Here is a 21,649-nt window from a genome sequence, read left to right on the forward strand (position 1 = left end):
TTAATCATTAGAACAACACTGTGAATTGAGAGTTATTATTTCCAAATTAAATGTGTGACTCAGAAACAGGAAAAGATGGTGGAAGATAATAGGGAACCCTATTTCAACTGGTCCCCTGGATTTAGCTGGATATCTATCAAACCATTCTTTTTTTTTTTTAAGCTTTTCTTTATTTATTTGACAGACAGAGATCACAAGAAAGCAGAGAGGCAGGCAGACAGAGAGGAAGGGAAGCAGGCTCCCTGCTGAGCAGAGAGCCTGACACAGGGCTTGATCCTAGGACCCTGGAATCATGACCTGAGCCGAAGGCAGAGGCTTTAACCCACTGAGCCACCTGGGCACCCCCTACCAAACCATTCTTAACACCCATAAAATCAGCCTGAAATGTAAGAAGATATATTTCAATCTCTACAGAGTATCTCCAGAGGTCTTGAGGTATGAAGCAGGGACCTGTGATTCTATGTGCAGATACTGGAAGAAAAACAGAAAGGAGAGAGAGCCACCATAAGCTGGTGCCAAGAAGATGAGATAATACCAGAGAACAAAAGCATCCTGCCCTGGTACCAGGCACAAACTTGTAGACTGGTAGTGACAGGGAAAGGACTTTAGTGTAAAGCCCACAGACAGGATTCAGGGGAGGCTCGTGGTTTTAGAAGCACAAAGGGCAGAGATGTGCCCAGCCCTGGGTTCCCTATAAAACACTCATCTGGGATTGTTGCTATGGGGCACAAAACCAGGGAGGCTGCAGTTTTTAGGTTTTTAGAATTTTAGCTCAGACAGAAATGGAAACAGTGTGGCCTGGAAAGCTCAGTGAAGAGCTTTCCTCTATTCCTCTACTGTGATCTCTCTATTCTGAGACAGGGGTTTGGATGCAATCACTTCTGCTCTGACTCTTGGAAGAGACTCAGAAAGCCACTAGGGAAAGCCACCAGAGAACAAAAGCCCCAAAAAACCAGTTTTCACTGAAACCATCTCCCCCCACTGGGGGCAGGGCAACTCTGCCCAAGCAGGGTTGCCTGAGGAACAGTGCAGCAGGCCCCTCCTCCAGAAGACATTCTGGAAGAACAAGAGGTGCATCTTGTTGCTCCCTATAAAACAGGTGCATCTTACTTGGGTCGTAGTTAATACCTTGGACTCCATACATTCCCTCAACCACCCCTCAACAGAATGACTAAGAGGAGAAACCCCCAAAAAGACGAGAATCATAGACTGTGGCCTCTATCATAGACCTAATGGATATGGATACAAGCAAGATGTCAGAAATAGACTTCAGAGTAACAATTGTAAAGTCGATATCTATGCTTGAGAAAAATATTAGCAACAATATAGAATCTCTAAGGGCAGAAATGAGATCTAATTGGACTGAACTTAAAAAAGCTAAGAATGAAATGCAGTCTAAACTGGATACTCTGAAAGCCAGGGTAAAGAATGAATTAGTGGGCTAGAAAATAAGGTGATAGAAGGAAGCCAAGGAAGCCTGGGATAAACTCCTGAAAGCTGAAAAGATCAGACTGAGAGAGATTAATGATGCCATGAAATTTTCCAATGTCAGAATTATTAGGATCTCTGAGGGAATGGAGAGTGAGAGAGAGAGAGAGAGAGAGAGAGAGGTCTAGAAGATATATTTGAGCAAATTGTAGCTGAGGACTTCCCTAATCTGGGGAAGGAAATAAGTACTTGTGCCCAAGAGGCAGAGATGACCCCTCCCAAGATCAATGAGAACAGACTGATGACATATAATAGTACAATTTGAAAATCTTAAATCCAAGGGAACAATCTCGAAAGCATCTGGAGGGGGGGGGAGAGATTACTTACATACAGAAAGAGGAACTTCAGAGTAATGTCAGACCTGTCCACAGAGACCAGGCAAGTCAGAAAGGGCTGGCAAGACATATGCAGGGTACTAAATGAGAAGAACATGCAGCCAAGGATACTTTATCCAGCAAGGCTGTCATTCAGAATGGATGGAGAGACAAGGAGCTTCCAAGATCGGCAGAAATGAAAAGAATATGTGACCACCAAGCCGACCCTGCAAGAAATATTAAGGGGGGTTCTGTAAAAGAAGAAGGACCCCAAGAGTAACATAGACCAGAAATTTACAGAGATAATATACATAATCAAGGACTTCACAGGAAACATTATGGAAATAAAATCATATCTTTCAATAATCACTCTCAATATGAATGGCCTAAATGCTCCCATGAAATGGCACAAGGTTGTAGACTGGGTAAAAATACATCCATATGCTGTTTACAAGAGACTCATTTTGAACCTAAAGATATATCCAGATGGAAAGCAAAAGCATGGAGAACAATTTTTCATGCCAACAGACCTCAAAAGAAAGCTGTGGTAGCAATTCTTGTATCAGACAAATTAGATCTTAAACTAAAGACTGTAGTAAGAGATACAGAAGGACACTATATCATTCTTAAAAGGTCTACCCAACAAGAAGATCTAACAATTGTAAGTATCTATGCCTCCAACATGGAAGCAGCCAACTACATAAGCCAATTGTTAACCAAAATAAAGGAACTTTTTAAAAAAAGATTTTATTTATTTATTTGACAGATGGAGATCAGAAGTAGGCAGAGAGCGGGGGGGGGGGGGGGCTCCCGCTGAGCAGAGAGCCCAACATGGGGCTCAATCCCAGGACCCTGGGATCATGACCTTAGCTGAAGGCAGAGGCTTAACCCACTGAGCCACCCAGGCCCCCCAAGGAACATTTTTTTTTAAGATTTTATTTATTTATTTAAGAGAGACAGAGAGGGAGAGGGGGAAGCCATCCCCCTGCTGGGCAGAGAGTCTGATGGACTCAATCCCAGGACCCTGAGCTCATGACCTAAGCAGAAGGCAGACGCTTAACCAATTGAACTACCCAGGTGCCCCTAAAGAAATGTACTGTTAATAACATTTTAATAACAGGAGACCTCAACACTCTCAGCAATAGACAGATCATCTAAGGAGAAGATCAACAAAGAAACAAGAGCTTTCAGTGACACACTGGATGAGATGGACCTCATAGATATATACAGAACATTCCACCCTAAAACAACAGAATACTCATTCTTCTCTAGTGCACATGGAACTTTCTCCAGAATAGACCACATACTTTGTCATAAATCAGGTCTCAACTGATACCAAAAGATTGAGATTATTCCCTGCATATTCTCAGACCACAACATTTTGAAACTGGAACTCAATCATAAGAAAAAATTTGGAAGGAATTCAAACACTTGGATGCTATAAACCATTCTGCTTAAGAATGTTTGGGTCAACCAGAAAATTAAAGAAGAAATTAAACAATTCATGGAAACCAATTAGAATGATAACACATCTGTCCAAAACCCATGAGATACTGCAAAGGTGGTCCTAAGAGTGAAATACATAGCCATCCATCCAAGCCTTACTCAAAAAATAGAAAAATCCTGAATACACAAGCTAACTTTATACCTTAAAGAACTAGTGACAGAACAACAAATAAAGCCTAAGCCATGCAGGAGAAGAGAAATAATTAAGATTAGAGCAGTGATCCATGAATTAGAAACCAGAAATATAGTAGAGCAGATCAACAAAACTAGAACGTGGTTCTTTGAAAGAATTAATAAGATCATTAAATCACTGACCAGACTTATCCAAAAGAAAAGAGAAAGGACCCAAATTAATAAAATTATGAATGAAAGGGGAGAGATCACGACTAACACCAAGGAAATAGAAAAAAATTATTAGAAATTATTATCAACAACTATATGGCAATAAATTAAGCAACCTGGAAAAAAAATGGATGCCTTCCAGGAAACTTATAAACTACCAAGATTGTTTTGAAACAGGAATAAATTGACAATCTGAGTAGACCAATAACTAGTAACAAAATTGAAGCAGTGATTAAAAACCTCCCAAAAAACAAGAGTCCAGGGCCTGATGGATTCCCAGGGGAATTCTATGAAACATTCAAAGAAATAATACCTATTCTCCTGAAGCTGTTTCAAAAAATAGAAACAAAAGGAAAACTTCCAAACTCATTCTATGAGGCCAGCATTACCTTGATCACAAAACAAGGCAGAGACCTCATCAAAAAGGAGAATTACAGACACTTCTCCAAAGAAGACATACAGGAGGAGTCAAGATGGCGGAGAAGTAGCAGGCTGAGACGACATCAGGTCACAGCATTTCAGCTAGACAGTTATCAAACCATTCTGAACACCTACAAACCCAACCAGAGATCAAAAAGAAGAAGAGCAGCAATTCTAGAAACAGGAAATCGACCACTTTCTGTAAGGTAGGATGTGTGGAGAAGTGAATCTGAAGCAATGGGAAGATAGACCACGCGGGATAGGAGCAGGTTCAAAGCAATGTGGTAGAGCAATGGAGCACAAAATTCAAACTTTTAAAAGTCTGCTCCACTTAGGGACATTGTTCCAGAGGCTAAGCTGGGGTGGAGTCCTCACGGGGACAGTATGGTCTCAGGTCCTGTGGGATCACAGAAGTATCGGGGTGTCTGAGTGCAGCAGAGCTCACAGGTATCAGAGTGGGAAGCCGGCTACAGAGACGGAGCTGAGGAGTGAGCCTCAACTTGGGGTTACCTTAAGCTGTGATCCGCAGCACTGTCAGACCACTGCTCTTTGAGCAGGGACCCCATAAGTGGCAGATCCAGGGAGACCCACCTTCATCTGCTAGAAGAGCAGTGCAGCAGGAATCTGCTGGGTTTGGAGATTCCAAACAGAGCTCTGCATCAGAGACAGAAATGCTCAGTCACAGGTCAGGCGAGATCAGAGCACAGCCAGAGACCAGGGAGACAGAAGTGATTGAAAGCTTTTCTCTCTCCTGAGGATTGGGGCACCAAGCTCTTGGCTCCTCCAGGCCAGAGACTGGGAGGCCACCATTTTCATTCCCATCCTCCAGAGCTCTATGGAAAGCATTCAGGGAACAAAAGCTCCCTGAGAGTGAACCTGAGCAGATTACTTAGCCAGCCCCTGGCAAGGGCGGAGCAATTCTGCCACTAGGGCAGGCAAAGACATTTGAGAATCACTACAACAGGCCCCTCCCCCAGAAGATCAGTACAAACATCCAGCCAAGACCAAGCTCACTGATCAAGGAGAACAGCAGAATTCCAGAGGATGGAAAAGCAAAGCATGGAATATATGGCTTTCTTCCCATGATTCATTAGTCTTGCAAAGTTAATTAATTTTTTAGTTTTGTTTTTTCTTATTCTAATTTTTTTAACTTTTCCTCTTTCCTCTTTCAGCATTTTTTTTTAAAGATTTTATTTATTTATTTGACAGACAGAGATCACAAGTAGACAGAGAAGCAGGCAGAGAGAGAGAGGGAAGCAGGCTCCCTGATGAGCAGAGAGCCCGATGCGGGACTCTATCCCAGGACCCTGAGATCATGAACTGAGCCGAAGGCAGCGGCTTAACCCACTGAGCCACCCAGGCGCCCCTCTTTCAGTATTTTTAACTAGTTTATCTTAACAGTACTTCCTAAAAAAAAAAATCTTTTTAAATCATCATTGTCATAGTCATATTTTATCCTTCATTGTATCTAATTTATTTTTTGTATACATACGGGGTTTTTTCTCCTAAAAAATTTTTAGGATAAAATATCTTCTAATAGATCAAAATATGCCCTAAATCTAGCACAGGACTTTGTTCTAGTCTCCAGCCCGAGCAAATTCTCTCCACTTTCTTTTTCCTTTTTTCCCAACCAACTTATCTTATCAATTCCTTTCATATAATTTTTTTTATTTTCATCTTTACAATCATATTTCATCCCTTCATCGTGTTTACACTTATTTGTGTGTGTGTATAGATATGGATATAGATATATATGTTTTTCTTTCTTTAAAATTTTGGGAGGTAGTTTCTTCTAAGAGACCAAAATACACCCAAAATCAAGTGTGTGGCTCTGTTCTATTCACCATGCTTATATATTTATATATATATATATATTTTTTTTAATTTTTAAAAAAATTTTTAAAACTTTTTACCCCCTTTCTTCTCCCCCCCAATTTGGGGTCTCTTCTGATTTGATTAGCATACATTTTTCTGGGGTCTTTCCCACCCTTTTAGTATTTTATTCTCTTGTCTCTCCTTCTTATATTGTTATCTGGATAAAATAACAAGGTGGAAAAATGTAGCACACACAAAAAAAAGAAGAAGAGGCAGTACCAAAGGCTAGGCACCTAATTAACATGGACATTGGTAATATGTCAGAACTAGAGTTCAGAATGACGATTCTCAAGGTGCTAGCTGGGCTCAAAAAAGGCATGGAAGATATTAGAGAAACCCTGTCTGGAGAAATAAAAGCCCTTTCTGGAGAAATAAAAGAACTAAAATCTAACCAGGTTGAAATCAAAAAAGCTATCAATGAGGTGCAATCAAAAATGGAGGTTCTTACTGCTAGGATAAATGAGGCAGAAGGGAGAATTAGTGATATAGAAGACCAAATGATGGAGACTAAAGAAGCTGAGCAAAAGAGAGAAACAATTACTGGACCACGAGGGGAGAATTTGAGAGATAAGTGATACCATAAGATGAAACAATATTAGAATAATTGGGATTCCAGAAGAAGAAAGGTGGGGGTAGAAGGTATATTGGAGTCACTTCTTGTAGGAAATTTCCTTAATATGTCAAAGGGAACAAGCATTAAAATCCAGGAGGCACAGAGAACCCTCCTCAAAATCAATAAAAATAGTCACACCCCATCATCTAATAGTAAAACTTACAAGTCTCAGTAACAAAGAGAAAATCCTGAAAGCAGCCCGGGACAAGAAGTCTGTAACATATAAGGTTAACAATATTAGACTGGCAGCAGACTTATCCACAGAGACCTGTCAGGCCAGAAAGGACTGGCATGATATATTCACAGCACTAAATGAGAAAAACATGTGGCCAAGAATACTATATCCAGCTAGGCTATCACTGAAAATGGAGAGATAACAATCTTCCAGGACAAACAAAAACCAAATGAATTTGTAAACACCAAACCAACCCTAAAGGAAATATTGAAAGGGGTCCTCTAAGCAAAGAGAAAGCCTTAAAGTAATTTACCAGAAAGGAACAGAGAAAACATACAATAACAGTCACCTTACAGCCAATACAATGGCACTAAATTCATATCTTTCGATAGTTACCCCAAATATAAATGGGCTAAATGCCCCAATCAAAACACACAGGGTATCAGAACAGATAAAAAAACAAAACCCATCAATATGCTGTCTGCAAGAAACTCATTTTAGACCCAAAGACACCTCTAAATTTAAAGTGCGGGGGTGGAAAACAATGTACCATGCTAATGGACATCAAAAGAAAACTGGGGTGGCAATCCTGTTATCAGAAAAATTCGATGTTAAGCCAAAGACTATAATAAGAGATGAGGGAGGACAGTATACCATACTCAAAGGGTCTGTCCAACAAGAAGATCTAATAATTTTAAAAATCTAGGCCCCTAACATGGGAGCAACCAACTATATAAACCAATTAATAACAAAATCAAAGAAAGACATCAACAATAATACAATAATAGTAGGGGACTTAATATTCCCCCCTCACTGAAATGGACAGATCATCTAAGCAAAAGATCAACAAGGAAATAAAGGCCTTAAATGACACATTGGACAAGATAGACATCACAGATATATTCAGAACATTCCATCCCAAACCAAAAGAATACAAATTCTTCTCTGGTGTACATGGAACATTCTCCAGAATAGATCTCATCCTGGGTCACAAATCAGGTCTCAACTAATACCAAAAGATTGGGATCATTCCCTGCATATTTTCAGACCACAATGCTCTGAAATTAGAACTCAATCACAAGAAGAAAGTTGGAAAGAACCCAAATACATGGAGGCTAAAGAGGATGCTACTAAGGAATGAATGGGTCAACCAGGAAATTAAAGAAGAATTTAAAAAATTTATGGAAACAAATGATAATGAAAACACAACTGTTCAAAATCTGTGGGACACAGCAAAGGCAGTCCTGAGAGGAAAATATATAGCAATACAAGCCTTTCTTAAGAAACAAGAAAGGTCTCAAATACACAACCTAACCCTCCACCTAAAGGAGCTAAAGAAAGAAGAGCAAAGAAAGCCTAAACCCAGCAGGAGAAGAGAAATCATAAAGATCAGAGCAGAAATCAATGAAATAGACACACAAAAAAAAAAAAAACAAAAAAAAAACAAAAAAAAAAAAACAGTAGAACAAATCAACGAAACCAGGAGCTGGTTCTTTGAAAGAATTAATAAGATTGATAAACCCCTGGCCAGACTTACCAAAAAGAAAAGAGAAAGGACCCAAATAAATAAAATCATGAATGAAAGAGGAGAGATCACAACCAACACCAAAGAAATACAAACAATTATAAGAACATATTATGAACAACTACACACCAGCAAATTTGACAATCTGGAAGAAATGGATGCATTCCTAGAGATATATAAACTACCAATACTGAACCAGGAAGAAACAGAAAACCTGAACAGACCCATAATCAGTAAGAAGATTGAAGCAGTCATCAAAAATCTCCCAAAAGGGGCGCCTGGGTGGCTCAGTGGGTTGGGCCTCTGCCTTCAGCTCGGGTCATGGTCTCAAGGTCCTGGGATCTGGTCCCACTTCAGGCTCTCTGCTCAGCAAGGAGCCTCCCTCCTCTCTCTCTGCCTGCGTCTCTGCCTACTTGTGATCTCTCTCTGTGTGTCAAATAAATAAATAAAATCTTTAAAAATCTCCCAACAAACAAGAGCCCAGGGTCAGACGGCTTCCCAGGGGAATTCTACCAAATACTTAAAGAAGAATTAATACTATTTTTGTAAAACTGTTTCAAAAAATAGAAATGGAAGGAAAATTTCCAAACTCATTTTATGAGGCCAGCATTACGTTGGTCCCCAAACCAAAGAGCCCATCAAAAAAGAGAATTACAGACCAATATCCTTGATGAACACAGATGTGAAAATTCTCACCAAAATACTAGCCAATAGGATTATTCACCACAACTCAGTGGGATTTATTCCAGGGCTGCAAGTTTGGTTCAACACCTGTAAATCAATTAATGTGATACAATACATTAATAAAAGAAAGAACAAGAACCATATGATACTCTCAATAGATGCTGAAAAAGCATTTGGCAAAGTACAGCATTCTTTCTTGATGAAAACTCTTCGAAGTGTAGGGATAGCAGGTACATACCTTAATATCATCAAAGCCATCTATGAAAAACCCACAGCAAATATCATTCCCAATGGAGAAAAACTGAGAGCTTTTTCACTAAGGTCAGGAACACAGCAGGGATGTGCACTGTCACCACTGCTATTTAACATCGTACTAGAAGTCCTACTTTCAGCAATCAGACAACGAAAAGAAATAAAAGGCATCCGAATTGGCAAAGAAGTCAAACTCTCACTCTTTGCAGATGATACGATACTTTATGTGGAAAACCCAAAGGACTCCACTCCAAAACTGCTAGAACTCATAAAGGAATTCAGTCAAGTGTCAGGATATAAAAATCAATGCACAGAAATCAGTTGTTTCTATACACCAACAGCAAGACAGAAGAAAGAGAAATTATGGAGTCCATCCCACTTACAATTGCACCCAAAACCATAAGATACCCAGGAATAAACCTAACCAAAGATGCAAAGAATCTGTACCCAGAAAACTATAAAGTACTCATGAAAGAAATGGAGGAAGACACAAAGAAATGGAAAAATGTTCCATGCTCATGCATTGGAAGAACAAATATTGTGAAAATGCCCATTTAATCTACACATTTAATGCAATCCCTATCAAAATACCATCAATTTTTTCAAAGAAATGGAAAAAATAATCCTAAAATTTTTATGGAATCAGAAATACCTCGAATGGCCAGAAGAATGTTGTAAAAGAAATTCAAAGTTGGTGGCATCACAATTCCAGACTTCAAGCTCTATTACAAAGCTGTCATCATCAAGACAGTATGGTACTGGCATGAGAACAGACACATAGATCAATGGAACAGAATAGAGAGCCCAGAAATAGACCCTCAACTCTATGGTCAACTAATCTTCAACAAAGCAGGAAAGAATGTCCAATGGAAAAAAGACAGTCTCTTCAAAAAATGGTGTTGGGAAAATTGGACAACCACATGCAGAAGAATGAAACTGGACCATTTCCTTATACCACACACAAAAACAAACTCAAAATGGATGAAAGACCTCAATGTAAGACAGGAATCCATCAAAATCCTTAAGGAGAACACAGGCAACAACCTCTTTGACCTCAGCTGCAGCAACTTCTTCATAGAAACATCACCAAAGGCAAGGGAAGCAAGGGCAAAAATAAACTATTGGGACTTCATCAAGACCAAAAGCTTTTGCACAGCAAATGAAACAGTCAACAAAGCCCAAAGACTACTGACAGCAATGGGAGTATATATTTGCAAATGACATATCAGATAAAGGGCTAGTATCCAAAATCTATAAATAACTTATCAAACTCAACACCCAAAGAGAAAATAATCCAATCAGAAGTGGGCAGAGGACAAGAACAAACATTTTGGCAAAGAAGACATCCAGACGGCCAACAAACACATGTAAAAGTGCTCCATATCACTCGGCATCAGGGAAATACAAATCAAAACCACAGTCAGATACCACCTTCCACCAGTCAGAATGGCTAAAATTAACAAGTCAGGAAACGACAGATGCTGGCGAGGATGCGGAGAAAGGGGAACCCTCCTACACTTTTGGTGGGAATGCAAGGTGGTGTAGCCACTCTGGAAAACAGCATGGAATTTCCTCAAATAGTTGAAAATAGAGCTACCCTATGACCCAGCAATCACACTCCTGGTATTTACCCTAAAAATACAAATGTAGTGATCCGATGGGGCATGTGCACCCTAATGTTTACAGCAGCAATGTCCACAATAGCCAAACTATGGAAAGAACCTAGATGTCCATCGACAGATGAATGGATAAAGAAGATGTGTTATATATATATATACAATGGAATTGTATGCAGCCATCAAAAGAAATGAAATCTTGACATTTTCAATGACGTGGATGGAACTAGAGGGTATTATGCTGAGGGAAATAAGTCAATCAGAGAAATACAATTATCATATGATCTCCCTGATATGAAGAATTTGAGAGGCAAAGTGGGGGTTTTAGGGGGTAGGGTAGGAAAAAAATGAAATGTGACGGGTTCGGGAGGGAGACAAATTTTAAGAGACTCTTAATCTCACAAAACAAACTGAGGGTTGCCAGGGGGAAAGAGTTAGGGAGAGGATGGTTCGGTTATGGACATTGGGGAGGGTATGTGCTATGGTGAGTGCTGTGAAGTGTGTAAGCCTGAGCATTCACAGACTTGTACCCTTGGGGCTAATAATATATCATATGTTAATTTTAAAAAAAGAAGACATAGAAATGGCTAACAGACGCATGAAAAAATGCTCATCATCACTAGCCATCAGGGAGATTCAAATCAAAACTACATTGGGATACCACCTTACACCAGTTAGAATGGCCAAAATTAACAAGACAGTAAACAACATGTGTTGGAGAGGATGTGGAGTAAAGGGAACCCTCTTAGACTTTTGGGAATGCAAGTTGGTGCAGCCACTTTGGAAAACAGAGTGCAGATTCCTTATGAAATTAAAAGTTGAGCTTTTGTATGACCCTGCAATTGCACTATTGGGTATTTACCCCAAAGATACAGATGTAATGAAAGAAGGGCCATTTGTACCCCAATGTTCATAGCAGCAATGGCCACAGTTGCCAAACTGTGGAAAGAACCACGATGCTCTTCAACAGATGAATGGATAAAGAAGATATGGTCCATGTATACTATGGAGTATTATGCCTCCATCAGAAAGGATGAATACCCAACTTTAGTATCAACATGAAAGGGGCTGGAAGAGATTATCCTGAGTGAAATAAGTCAAGAGAGAGTCAATTATCATATGGTTTCACTTATTTGTGGAGCATAAGGAATAACATAGAGGACATGGGGAGATGGAGAGGAGAAGTGAGTTGGGGGAAATCAGAGGGGGAGATGAACCATGAAAGACTGTGGACTCTGAGAAACAAACTGAGGGTTTTGGAGGGGAGAGGGGTGGAAGGTTGGGTGAGCCTGGTGGTGGGTATTATGGAGGGCATGTATTGCATGGAGCACTGGGTGTGGTGCATAAACAATGAATTTTGGAACACTAAAAAGAAATTTTTTAAAAAGGGAGAATTACAGACCAATATCCCTGATGAATATGGGTGCCAAGATTCTCAACAAGATCCTAGCAAATAGGATCCAACAGTACATTAAAAGGATTATCCATCATAACCAGGTGGGATTTATTCCTGGGATGAAAGGGTGTTCAACATCCTTCTGTGTGACAGAATACATTAATAAAAGAAGAGACAAGAACCATACGATCCTCTCAAATGATGCAGAAAAAGCATTTGACAAAATACAGCATCCTCTCCTGATTAAAACTCTTCAGATTGTAAGAATAGAGGGAATATTCCTCAAATTCATAAAAACTACCTATGAAAAGCCCACAGCAAATATTACTCTCGATGGGGAAAAGCTGAAAGCTTTCCCCTTAAGATCATGAACATGACCAGGACATCCACTCTTGCAACTATTGTTCAACGTAGTACTGGAAGTCCTAGCAACAGCAATCAGACAACAAAAAGAAATAAAAGGTCTTCAAATTTGCAAAGAAGTCAAACTCTCCCTCTTTGCAGATGACATGATACTTTACGTGGAAAACTTAAAAGACTCCACCCCCAAATTACTAGAACTCATAGAGCAATTCAGTAATGTGGGAGGATAAAAAATCAATGCACAGAAATTGGTTACTTTTTTATACATTAACAATGCAACTGTAGAAAGAGAAATTATGGAATATATTCCATTTACAATAGCACTAAAAACCATAAGCTACGTTGGAATAAACCTAACTAAAGAGGTAAAGGATCTCTACTCTAGAAACTAGAGAACACTTATGAAAGAAATAAAAGAAGACACAAAAAGATGGAAAAACATTTCATGCTCATTGATTAGAAAATAAACATTGTTAAAAAGTCTATGCTGTCCAGAGCAATCTATACTTTCAACACCATCCCAATCAAAATACCAATGGCATTTTTCACAGAGCTCGAACAAACAATCCTAAAATTCGTATGGAACCAGAAAAGATACTGAATTGCCAAGCAAATGTTGAAAAAGAATAACAAAGCTGGGGGCATCACATTGCTTGATTTTAAACTATATTACAAAGCTGTGATCACCAAGACAGCTTGGTACTCTCACAAAAACAGACACATACATCAGTGGAAAGAATAAAGAACTGAGAGATAGAGCCTCAACTCTATGATCAACTAATCTTCAACAAAGCAGGAAAAAATATCCAATGGAAAAAAGACAGTCTCTTCAATAAATAGTGCTGGGAAAATGGGACAGCTATATACAGAAGAATGAAACTTGACCATTCTCTTACACCACACACAAAGAAAAACTTGAAATGGATGAAAGACCTCAGTGTGAGACAGGAATCCATCAAAATCCTAGAGGACAACATAGGCAGTAACCTCTTGGACATCAGTCACAGCAACTTCCTTCAATATATGTCTCCAAAGGCAAGGGAAGCAAAAGCGAAAATGAAATTTGGGGACTTCATCAAGGTAAAAAGCTGCACAGCAAAGGAAAACAGTCAAAAAAACAAAGAGGCAACCCATGGAATGGGAAAAGATATTTGCAAATAACACTACAGATAAAGGGTTGATATCCAAGATCTATAAGGAACTTCTCAAACTCAACACCAAAAAAATGAATAATCATGTTGAAAAAATGGGCAGAAGACATGAACAGACACTTCTCCAAAGAACACATATGAATGGCTAACAGACACATGGAAAAATGTTTAAGATCATTAGCTCTCAGGGAAATTCAGATCAAAACCACATTGAAATACCACCTTATACCAGTTAGAATGCAAAAATTAACAAGGCAGGAAACAACAAATTTTAGAGAGGGTATGGAGAAAGGGGAATACTCTTACACTGTTGGTAGGGATGCAAGTTGGTGCAGTCACTTTGGAAAACAGTGTGGAGTTTCCTCAAAAAGTTAAAAGTAGAGCTACCCTGTGACCCAGCAATTTCACTACTGGGCACTTACCCTAAAGATACAGATGTAGTGAAAACAAGGGGCTCAGGCACCCCAATGTTCCTAGAAGCAATGTCCACAATAATGAAACTGTGGAAAGAGCTGAGATGCCCTTCAAAAGACAAATGGATAAAGAAGATGTGATCATATACACAATGGAATATTACTCAGCCATAAGAAAATATGAATACCTACCATTTATAAATAAATAAGAGACTCATTAAAACAATGAGATACTACTATATGCCTATCAGAATGGCCAATGTCCAAGACAGTGATAACACCGATAATGCTAGGCAGGATGTGGAGCAACAGGAAATTTCACTGCTGGTGGAAATAGAAAGTGGTACAGCCATTTGGAAGATGATTTGGCAGTTTCTTATAAACATAGTCTTACTATATATGAGTCAGCAGTGTATTCCTTGGTATTTGCCCAGATGAATTAAAATTTATGCCCACACAAAGATCTGTACATGAATCCTTATAGCAGCTTTATTTATAATTGCCAAAACCTGGAAACAACAAAGATCCCTTTCAGTAGGTGAATGGATAAATAAACTGTGGCAAATTCAGACAACAGACTGTTATTCAGCACTGAAAAGAAATGAGCTACCAAGCCATGAAAAGATATGGCAGAATCTTAAATGCACATTACTAAGTGAAAGCACTCAATCCGAAAAGGCTACCTACTGATTCCAACTATATGACATTCTAGAAAAGGCAAAACTATGGAGACAGTAAAAAGATGGGTGGTTGCCAAGGATTAAGGTGAAGGAGGGATGAAGAGTCAAAACAAAAAGGATTCTTAGGGCAGTGAAATTACTCTTTATGCTACAATCGTGGATATATGTCATTTACATTTGGCTAAAGCCACAGAATATATTGCACCAAGAGTGAACCCTAACATATATTATGGATTTGGGATGATAATGATGTATCAAAGTAGGTCACTGACTGTAACAACCATACCACTCTGGTGCAGATGGGGATAGTGGGAGAGATGATGCATGTATGGGAAGAGAGGGTACTCTGTACTTTCCACTCAGTTTTACTGTGAGTCTGAAACTGCTCTAAAGAAAGAGTTCTATCTGTGCTTACCCTTAAGTAGTTGGGACAAGAAAAGTACACATCAAGCATATTGACAACTGACCAAAGCTGTGTCTGCAGTTGGGGTAATTAGTTCTAACAAGCCTGCAAACTCATGAACCTCTTGCCCCAAAGCCCTCTATTGAGCATCCAGCCACAGGCCAAGGTCATGTTTCTTACTTGGCACCAGGCCATTCTTTTTTTTTTTTTTTTTTTAAGATTTTATTTATTTATCTGAGAGAGGGAGAGAGAGAGAGAGAGAGAATGAGAGAGAGAGAGCATGAGAGGAGAGAGGTCAGTGGGAGAAGCAGACTCCCTGCCAAGCAGGGAGCCCAATGTGAGACTCGATTCCAGGACTCCAGGATCATGACCTGAGCCAAAGGTAGTCATTTAACCAACTGAGCCACCGAGGCACCTGGCACCAGACTATTCTTCTAAGAACACTCCTTGGAGCTGACAGACTTTCACTGGCATTAGCAGCAATGTAGTACAGTTCAGCACCATCATGCTTTTCCAACTTTCAAGAAAACTACAAAAATTTATATTTCAGAATTTCAAGGAAATATGTATATAAGTAGTAATCTGGAAAGAGGTGAGAAAGACAGTCCAACAATAGAAAATAAAAATATTTGTTTTTCATTTAACTTATGTGGAAAACAACATGTTAGTTTGGACTAAAACCCACAGAATTTGACTGTAACAACTGAGGAACTATCCCAGGAAACAGTCCACATAATAATCAAACTTCATTAGCTGAGGTCAAGACATCATCAACTCCCCTTTGGGTTACCTGATTTTCTTGCTGGTCCCACTGATATATCTGCAGAACCTGACCCAGTTCTTGCTGCTGTTGCTTCAGGTCCTTGTCAATTTGCCGTCTCCTGTCTTGCAGAAGCTCAAGAAGGTTGTCAATCTTCAGACAGCTGTTATGAGCTCCCTGAGTCAATTTGGGATTCACATTAGGTCCATCACACTTGAATTTTTCTATGAAGTCAGTGAGCTGTTGACTTTTGTTTAGAAGGGCTAGAGATCGTTCTAAGAGTTCTAGAAGAAAATTAGAAAAAAAATACTGGTGATATGAGGAAGCTTTTCTATAGTAACATTCAAACTCTTGGTATAATTTAAAATGTATATAACCTTTATGTTAACAATAAATTGTATTGTAAGGAATCCAAATGTGTAAATAGAAAATGTCTGTGATACAACTGGTCAAATAACATGACCTAACAATTTCTGTAGCACTAACTGCCGGATGATAGGATGCTGCAGTTCAATGACAGTGTAATTCAATACAGGGAGGAGAAAGATCATGGGACTTGGGCACTGTTTCAGTTGGTTTTTAGTGGTGTGATGCTACTTACAGTGCCTGTACTTCTTGATGTGCTCTACATTCTGAAGTGAATGAACTAATTCTGAAGTTTAAAGACTAGCACCCAGAAGTCATCCATGATACATTCTTCTCCCTCATTATCAATACCTATCAATTCCACCCTCAATCTCCTGTGTGTGTTTACTGCTCTCCATCCCTGCTACAGAAAACATTATTTGTTGCCTGGACTTGTGCAGCTACCTCTTAATTTCATCCTTCTCTAACCCAATCATCTATTCTCTATATGTTAGCCAGACAGATGTTTTCTAAATGTACTATGTCACTCACACACACACACACACACACACACACACACACACAAACACACGCATGCACAATGGGTTCCGATTGCCTTAGAATTAAGGACAGACCCCTTGACATGATTTTAGGTCTGGCATGATCTGGTCCCTATCTTCCCTTTCAGGTTATCTCACTCTCTCTACTCTTTATCCCTCTCTTTTTAACTACATCACAAACCTGACATTCCCTTCTGCGCCAGAACTTTTCACTGTGTCCTCTGCCAGGGACATCATTATCAACCCCTTCCTTCTCCACCTTTATTCTATTCATACTTCAGGTCTTACTTAACTGCCAATTCTTCAAAAGATAAACGTGACTGAATCAAATCCTATATAAAATCCTATACCAAATCAAATACTATTAATTGTTCTCATTAACAGTTCTTATCACAACTATAGTTTTATACTTATGTATTGGGTTAGTTGATTAATGTCTCCTGTGCCACCAGGATCCAAGGCAATATGAAGACAGTGACCATGATAATATCCCCAGAACTTAGCATAGTGGTTGGTATAGGAGAGATGTTCAAAAATTTTTGTAGAATGCTTGAATGAGATCAAATGTATTAAGAGAGATGTAAGATTTAAGAGAGCTATAAGTGCTAGAGATCAGTGGTGCTCTAGAGATGTAAAAAAGACTGTGAAAAGGCATGAGATTTTTGTGATGGGAAAGTAATGGAAACAGAAGACAAATTATGAGGTTGAGAAGTGGGGACATTGTTATGAAGTGAACTCAACAAGACAGGGCAATTTTGAGACATTTTCTGTTAGAAGTAAGAAATAAAGAAGAGCATGGGGCCCCTGGGTGGCTCAGTGGTTAAAACCTCTGCCTTCAGCTCAGGTCATGATCTCAGGGTCCTGGGATCAAGTCCCGCATTGGGCTCTCTGCTCAGCGGGGAGCCTGCCTCCTCCTCCTGTCTCTCTCTGCCTGCCTCTCTGCCTACTTGTGATCTGTCTGTCAAATAAAAAAAAAAAATCTTTAAAAGAAAGAAAGAAAGAAAGAAGAGCATATCAGCAGGGTTGAATGTACTATTTTTTTACTTTTAGGACAGGGAGAACTATGAAGAACGCTCAGAAATTAAGTACCTTACCAAGCATCACACAACTAGAACTGGACTAAGGAGTGTTAAAAGCCACATGTTCTGATTAGAAGCTCAGTGTTCTTTGCAGTTTCCCATGGCACTCTGCATTAGCTTTCTAACATTTAACAGTTAACTGCACAACACTAATGAGGCTGTGGTCGTTGGGCCAGTTGTCTCTTTTACCTTGATATTTTTTTTTGGGCGAAGGGGAGAGCTGGAAGAGAGAATGAGATAAGTGAAGATATTGTGAGAGAGTTTGACATGAAAAGGGAAGAATTTGAAGTACTTTATGTCACATGACCTAGATCTGTCAAATAAAGGATTAGACGGTATTACTGCTCAGAGTGAGGAAGGTGTGATTATGTGCACTGGGCAATTTGATTAGGAGTTAACAATGCAAAGAAACAAACAACAAAAACAACTCAGACAAAAAAGAGGATGAGATCCATGAAATAGAGTAAGATAAGGCAGGGAGAATATTAAAACAAATCTCTCAAAGAAATGGAAGTGAACATGAACAAGGTGGGAGAGGAAGGGGCAAAAAAAAAATTACCCATCTAGAGCAAGTTCTTATGTAGAAGGGAAAGAAAGAACTTGAAAACAAAGTGAAGACAGATTATAGAGGGCCTTGTATAGGAAACTGAAAGTTTTAATTTGTATAGCCTATACAATAATCTGTATGACTGATTCTCCGTATGTACATACACATAATTCCTCTGCATTGAAGAGTTTGTTATGATACTGTGAAAAGTTACACACACACACACACAGAGGAAATGTGGGCAAGTGGCAGGGCTTCCACATAACATTTTGTTTCTCCCTTTCCACGACTAGGTCTTACACACTAGACTTTTCAGATGAGAGAGGGAAGCATAGCTCTAAGTGCTAGGGCACTATAGACTGACAGTAGAGCAGACCAACGTGTTTTGCTTCCTACAGAATACATATAATTAGCCAGAACTTCCATTCTCTGTTTCACATCTGCCAGAATAATATAACTACTACCATAGTACCACCAGGAATGGAGTCTCTGGCCAAGGCTGCTTGTAAACTGTACCCAGCCTAAAATCAGTCCGTTACTGCTACCATGATAGTCATTAAAATGGACACATTTTCCCCTCAGTTTCCTGTCAGTCCTTTGGTTCTTCCTCTGTTGGTTTCTTATACCTTAACTGTTTTATTGTTTATGCTTTCCCAGCAATTTATTCCATCAGTTGATCGTACAAAGTATATATTTTTCCTCAAGAGTAAACTGTCTAGGTAGGATATCATGAACTTCAAGAAATACAAAATCTCTATGGTGTGTTTATTTTAAAGATCATATTTTTGCGTACATAAAACCCTACTTTCTGACATAATGCCTTATGATGTGTGGCAAGTAGATATTTAATAATTTTTTTTTATTAAATTTAACAAATAAATTTATTATTTGTTTTGATTGTCATTATATATAAGAAAGTTTATATTAAAGAGGATTTTATACTGATACCTATATAGTTTTCCATACTCAAGTATAAATTACAAATTCAAGATGAATAAATGAGGGATGTCCATAACTTGAGTGTATTTATAGCTTGCTAAGCCATCTTTCGGAAAGAATAATTTCTTAAAAATATCAAAGTCATAGTCTTGGCATTGATATCATGGATGATATTTCTTCCTAAAACATTTTTAAGTATTCCAAATGTTCCTCAGTGGGATGGGGTTTCCTAAACTCATTCAATAGGCACTTTTAAATATACACAAAAGTAGAGAAAATAGTATAATGGACTCCAATGAACCTATATCTTAGCCACATTTAAAATATACATTTAAGAACAAGGAAGTAACAATATGATTGTTCCTGAGGGGAAGCTTCTTAGGTATTATGTTCATTTTAAAAAGACATTGGAAAACTGAAGGGTTCCGTTGTGATCCTTCAGAGCTTAGAATGAATTTTTATCTCCTTAATGTCCCTGTAGTGCCTTGTTTGTATTGTGTCTTACATTGGAATTAAATACAATTAACACTCAATAAACATACTTTGGGTTGGATGCTATTTTACCTCATGAGATTCGGATATATACTAATGCCTGCCCTCCAGAGTCTCACAATCTGGTGACAGAGACAAATATGGAAATGAAATGTTACTACGTAGTATGCTGGGTGGTGTAACAGAGACCCACAGGTAACTCGCCAATAAATGTGTACATGCCCCAGCCAAACTATAGGCTTCCTGAAGAAAAAGTCCACTAACAACCCCTCTTTTTTTAATAGCTCTAATTGTGAAAGAGGATTTTCCTTATCTAGAGCTGTTATTTAAAGACTGATCTTCACTTCCTGACTCTGAGAAGGAACATTCACTGAATTCAACCATTTATTCAACCAAGAAATATTTCCTGAGGATCCACCATGTGCCAACACTGTGCTAGATGCAGAGGATACAAGGAAGAGCAAGGCGGCAACGGCCCCTTATCTCAGGAGCTAAAACCTACCAAACTGAATAACTGAATCTCTGGAGGCTGTTCCATTAACATCCCCTCAGAATCATTTACAACTATGCCTTTTTTGAAGCAGATGACCAAAAATATAAGCTTTATTTAAACTTTCTTGGGACAATTTGAGGTATAAACAGATAAATTTAAAATACATTGTTACACATGAGCATTCTCACATGAACATGAAGGTTATAAACTTCTAAAAGCTTATGGGAGGAACAAACATATTTCTTGCCTTTGGTATGATGTTCGTGAAGCTGAAGAAGTGATTTTAAGGACTCGGCATTCTCAAACTCCTGGGTGTTCTGGAGGAAGTCTTCAGCTTGGTCTATTTTAATAGCAAACTACAACACAAATACAAGGGAAAAGACATTTGAAAAAATAAAAATCAATGAGCCACTTTGGGTGATTTGTAGATGTTTTGCAGTAATTCATGACCTAGCTGACTGTATATGTGTGTGTGTGTTTATATGATGATGTGTGTGTTTGTGTGAGTGTGTGGGGGCTGAGGGTGTTTGTATGAGGTTGTATGTTTACATGTGGTCAATTTACAAAGTGCCAAAGAAACTTCTTCTCCTTCCTTTGTATTCCTTTCATACATGGATATATGTCAAATATGCTGAAATAATTTTATTTTTTTACTGATAAGTGTCTATTGAAATTTTCAACTAAAATTACTGTGTCTATGTAACAAAGCAGCCACTTCCAACATATAAAGCAGTTTGTCAAAGAATACCCAAAAAGTTTGCTAAAAACAAACAAACAACAAAAGCCTAAGAAGTAATGTCTAATCCCATTTCTTATACAAAATAAGAGAGTGATCTGAAGAGAAACACACCAAAGGATTATCTTTATGAGAAGGAATGAGATTAAGGATGGGGAGTGAACTTTTAGCAAATCTATAATTTGTAATTTTGTTTGAATTTTTATCAATGATCTTATGCATTCTTTATATAAAAATGAGATGAGATACAGCAAGAATGAAAAATGTAAGATTTTTCCTCTGTTTCAAAAAAAAGAGAGAGAAATTTTGCATCCTAAATGGTGAGGAATATGACCCATCTCTCTGTTTCTCCTTCAAGGAAATATGAAGGAGAGGTATTTGAAGTGATGGTAAAATTCTCAGGGGAATAATCTTAGAAACAAATTTTAGAAGGGGGCAAAACATGTTTGGTTCTTCCAGTACAGTACATCCATGGTAGTAGA

At 38.6% G+C, this 21,649-nt stretch overlaps 1 protein-coding gene across 6 annotated transcripts in view; it reads right to left on the minus strand.

The window, feature by feature from the left end:
- The window catches only part of CCDC141 (coiled-coil domain containing 141), a 229,045-nt gene that overhangs the window by 136,700 nt on the left and 70,696 nt on the right, over window positions 1-21,649 (minus strand). For all 6 annotated transcript variants that reach the window (XM_047722306.1, XM_047722305.1, XM_047722307.1 and 3 more), the window contains 2 exons: window positions 20,679-20,787; window positions 16,007-16,260 (listed from right to left, as the gene is read on the minus strand). In XM_047722306.1, coding sequence (XP_047578262.1) covers window positions 16,007-16,260; window positions 20,679-20,787 — 363 coding nt within the window. The remainder of the gene's footprint in view (window positions 1-16,006; window positions 16,261-20,678; window positions 20,788-21,649) is intronic.

Source organism: Lutra lutra, chromosome 3 (assembly GCF_902655055.1).
Source record: "Lutra lutra chromosome 3, mLutLut1.2, whole genome shotgun sequence".
Classification (NCBI taxonomy): Eukaryota; Metazoa; Chordata; class Mammalia; order Carnivora; family Mustelidae; genus Lutra; species Lutra lutra.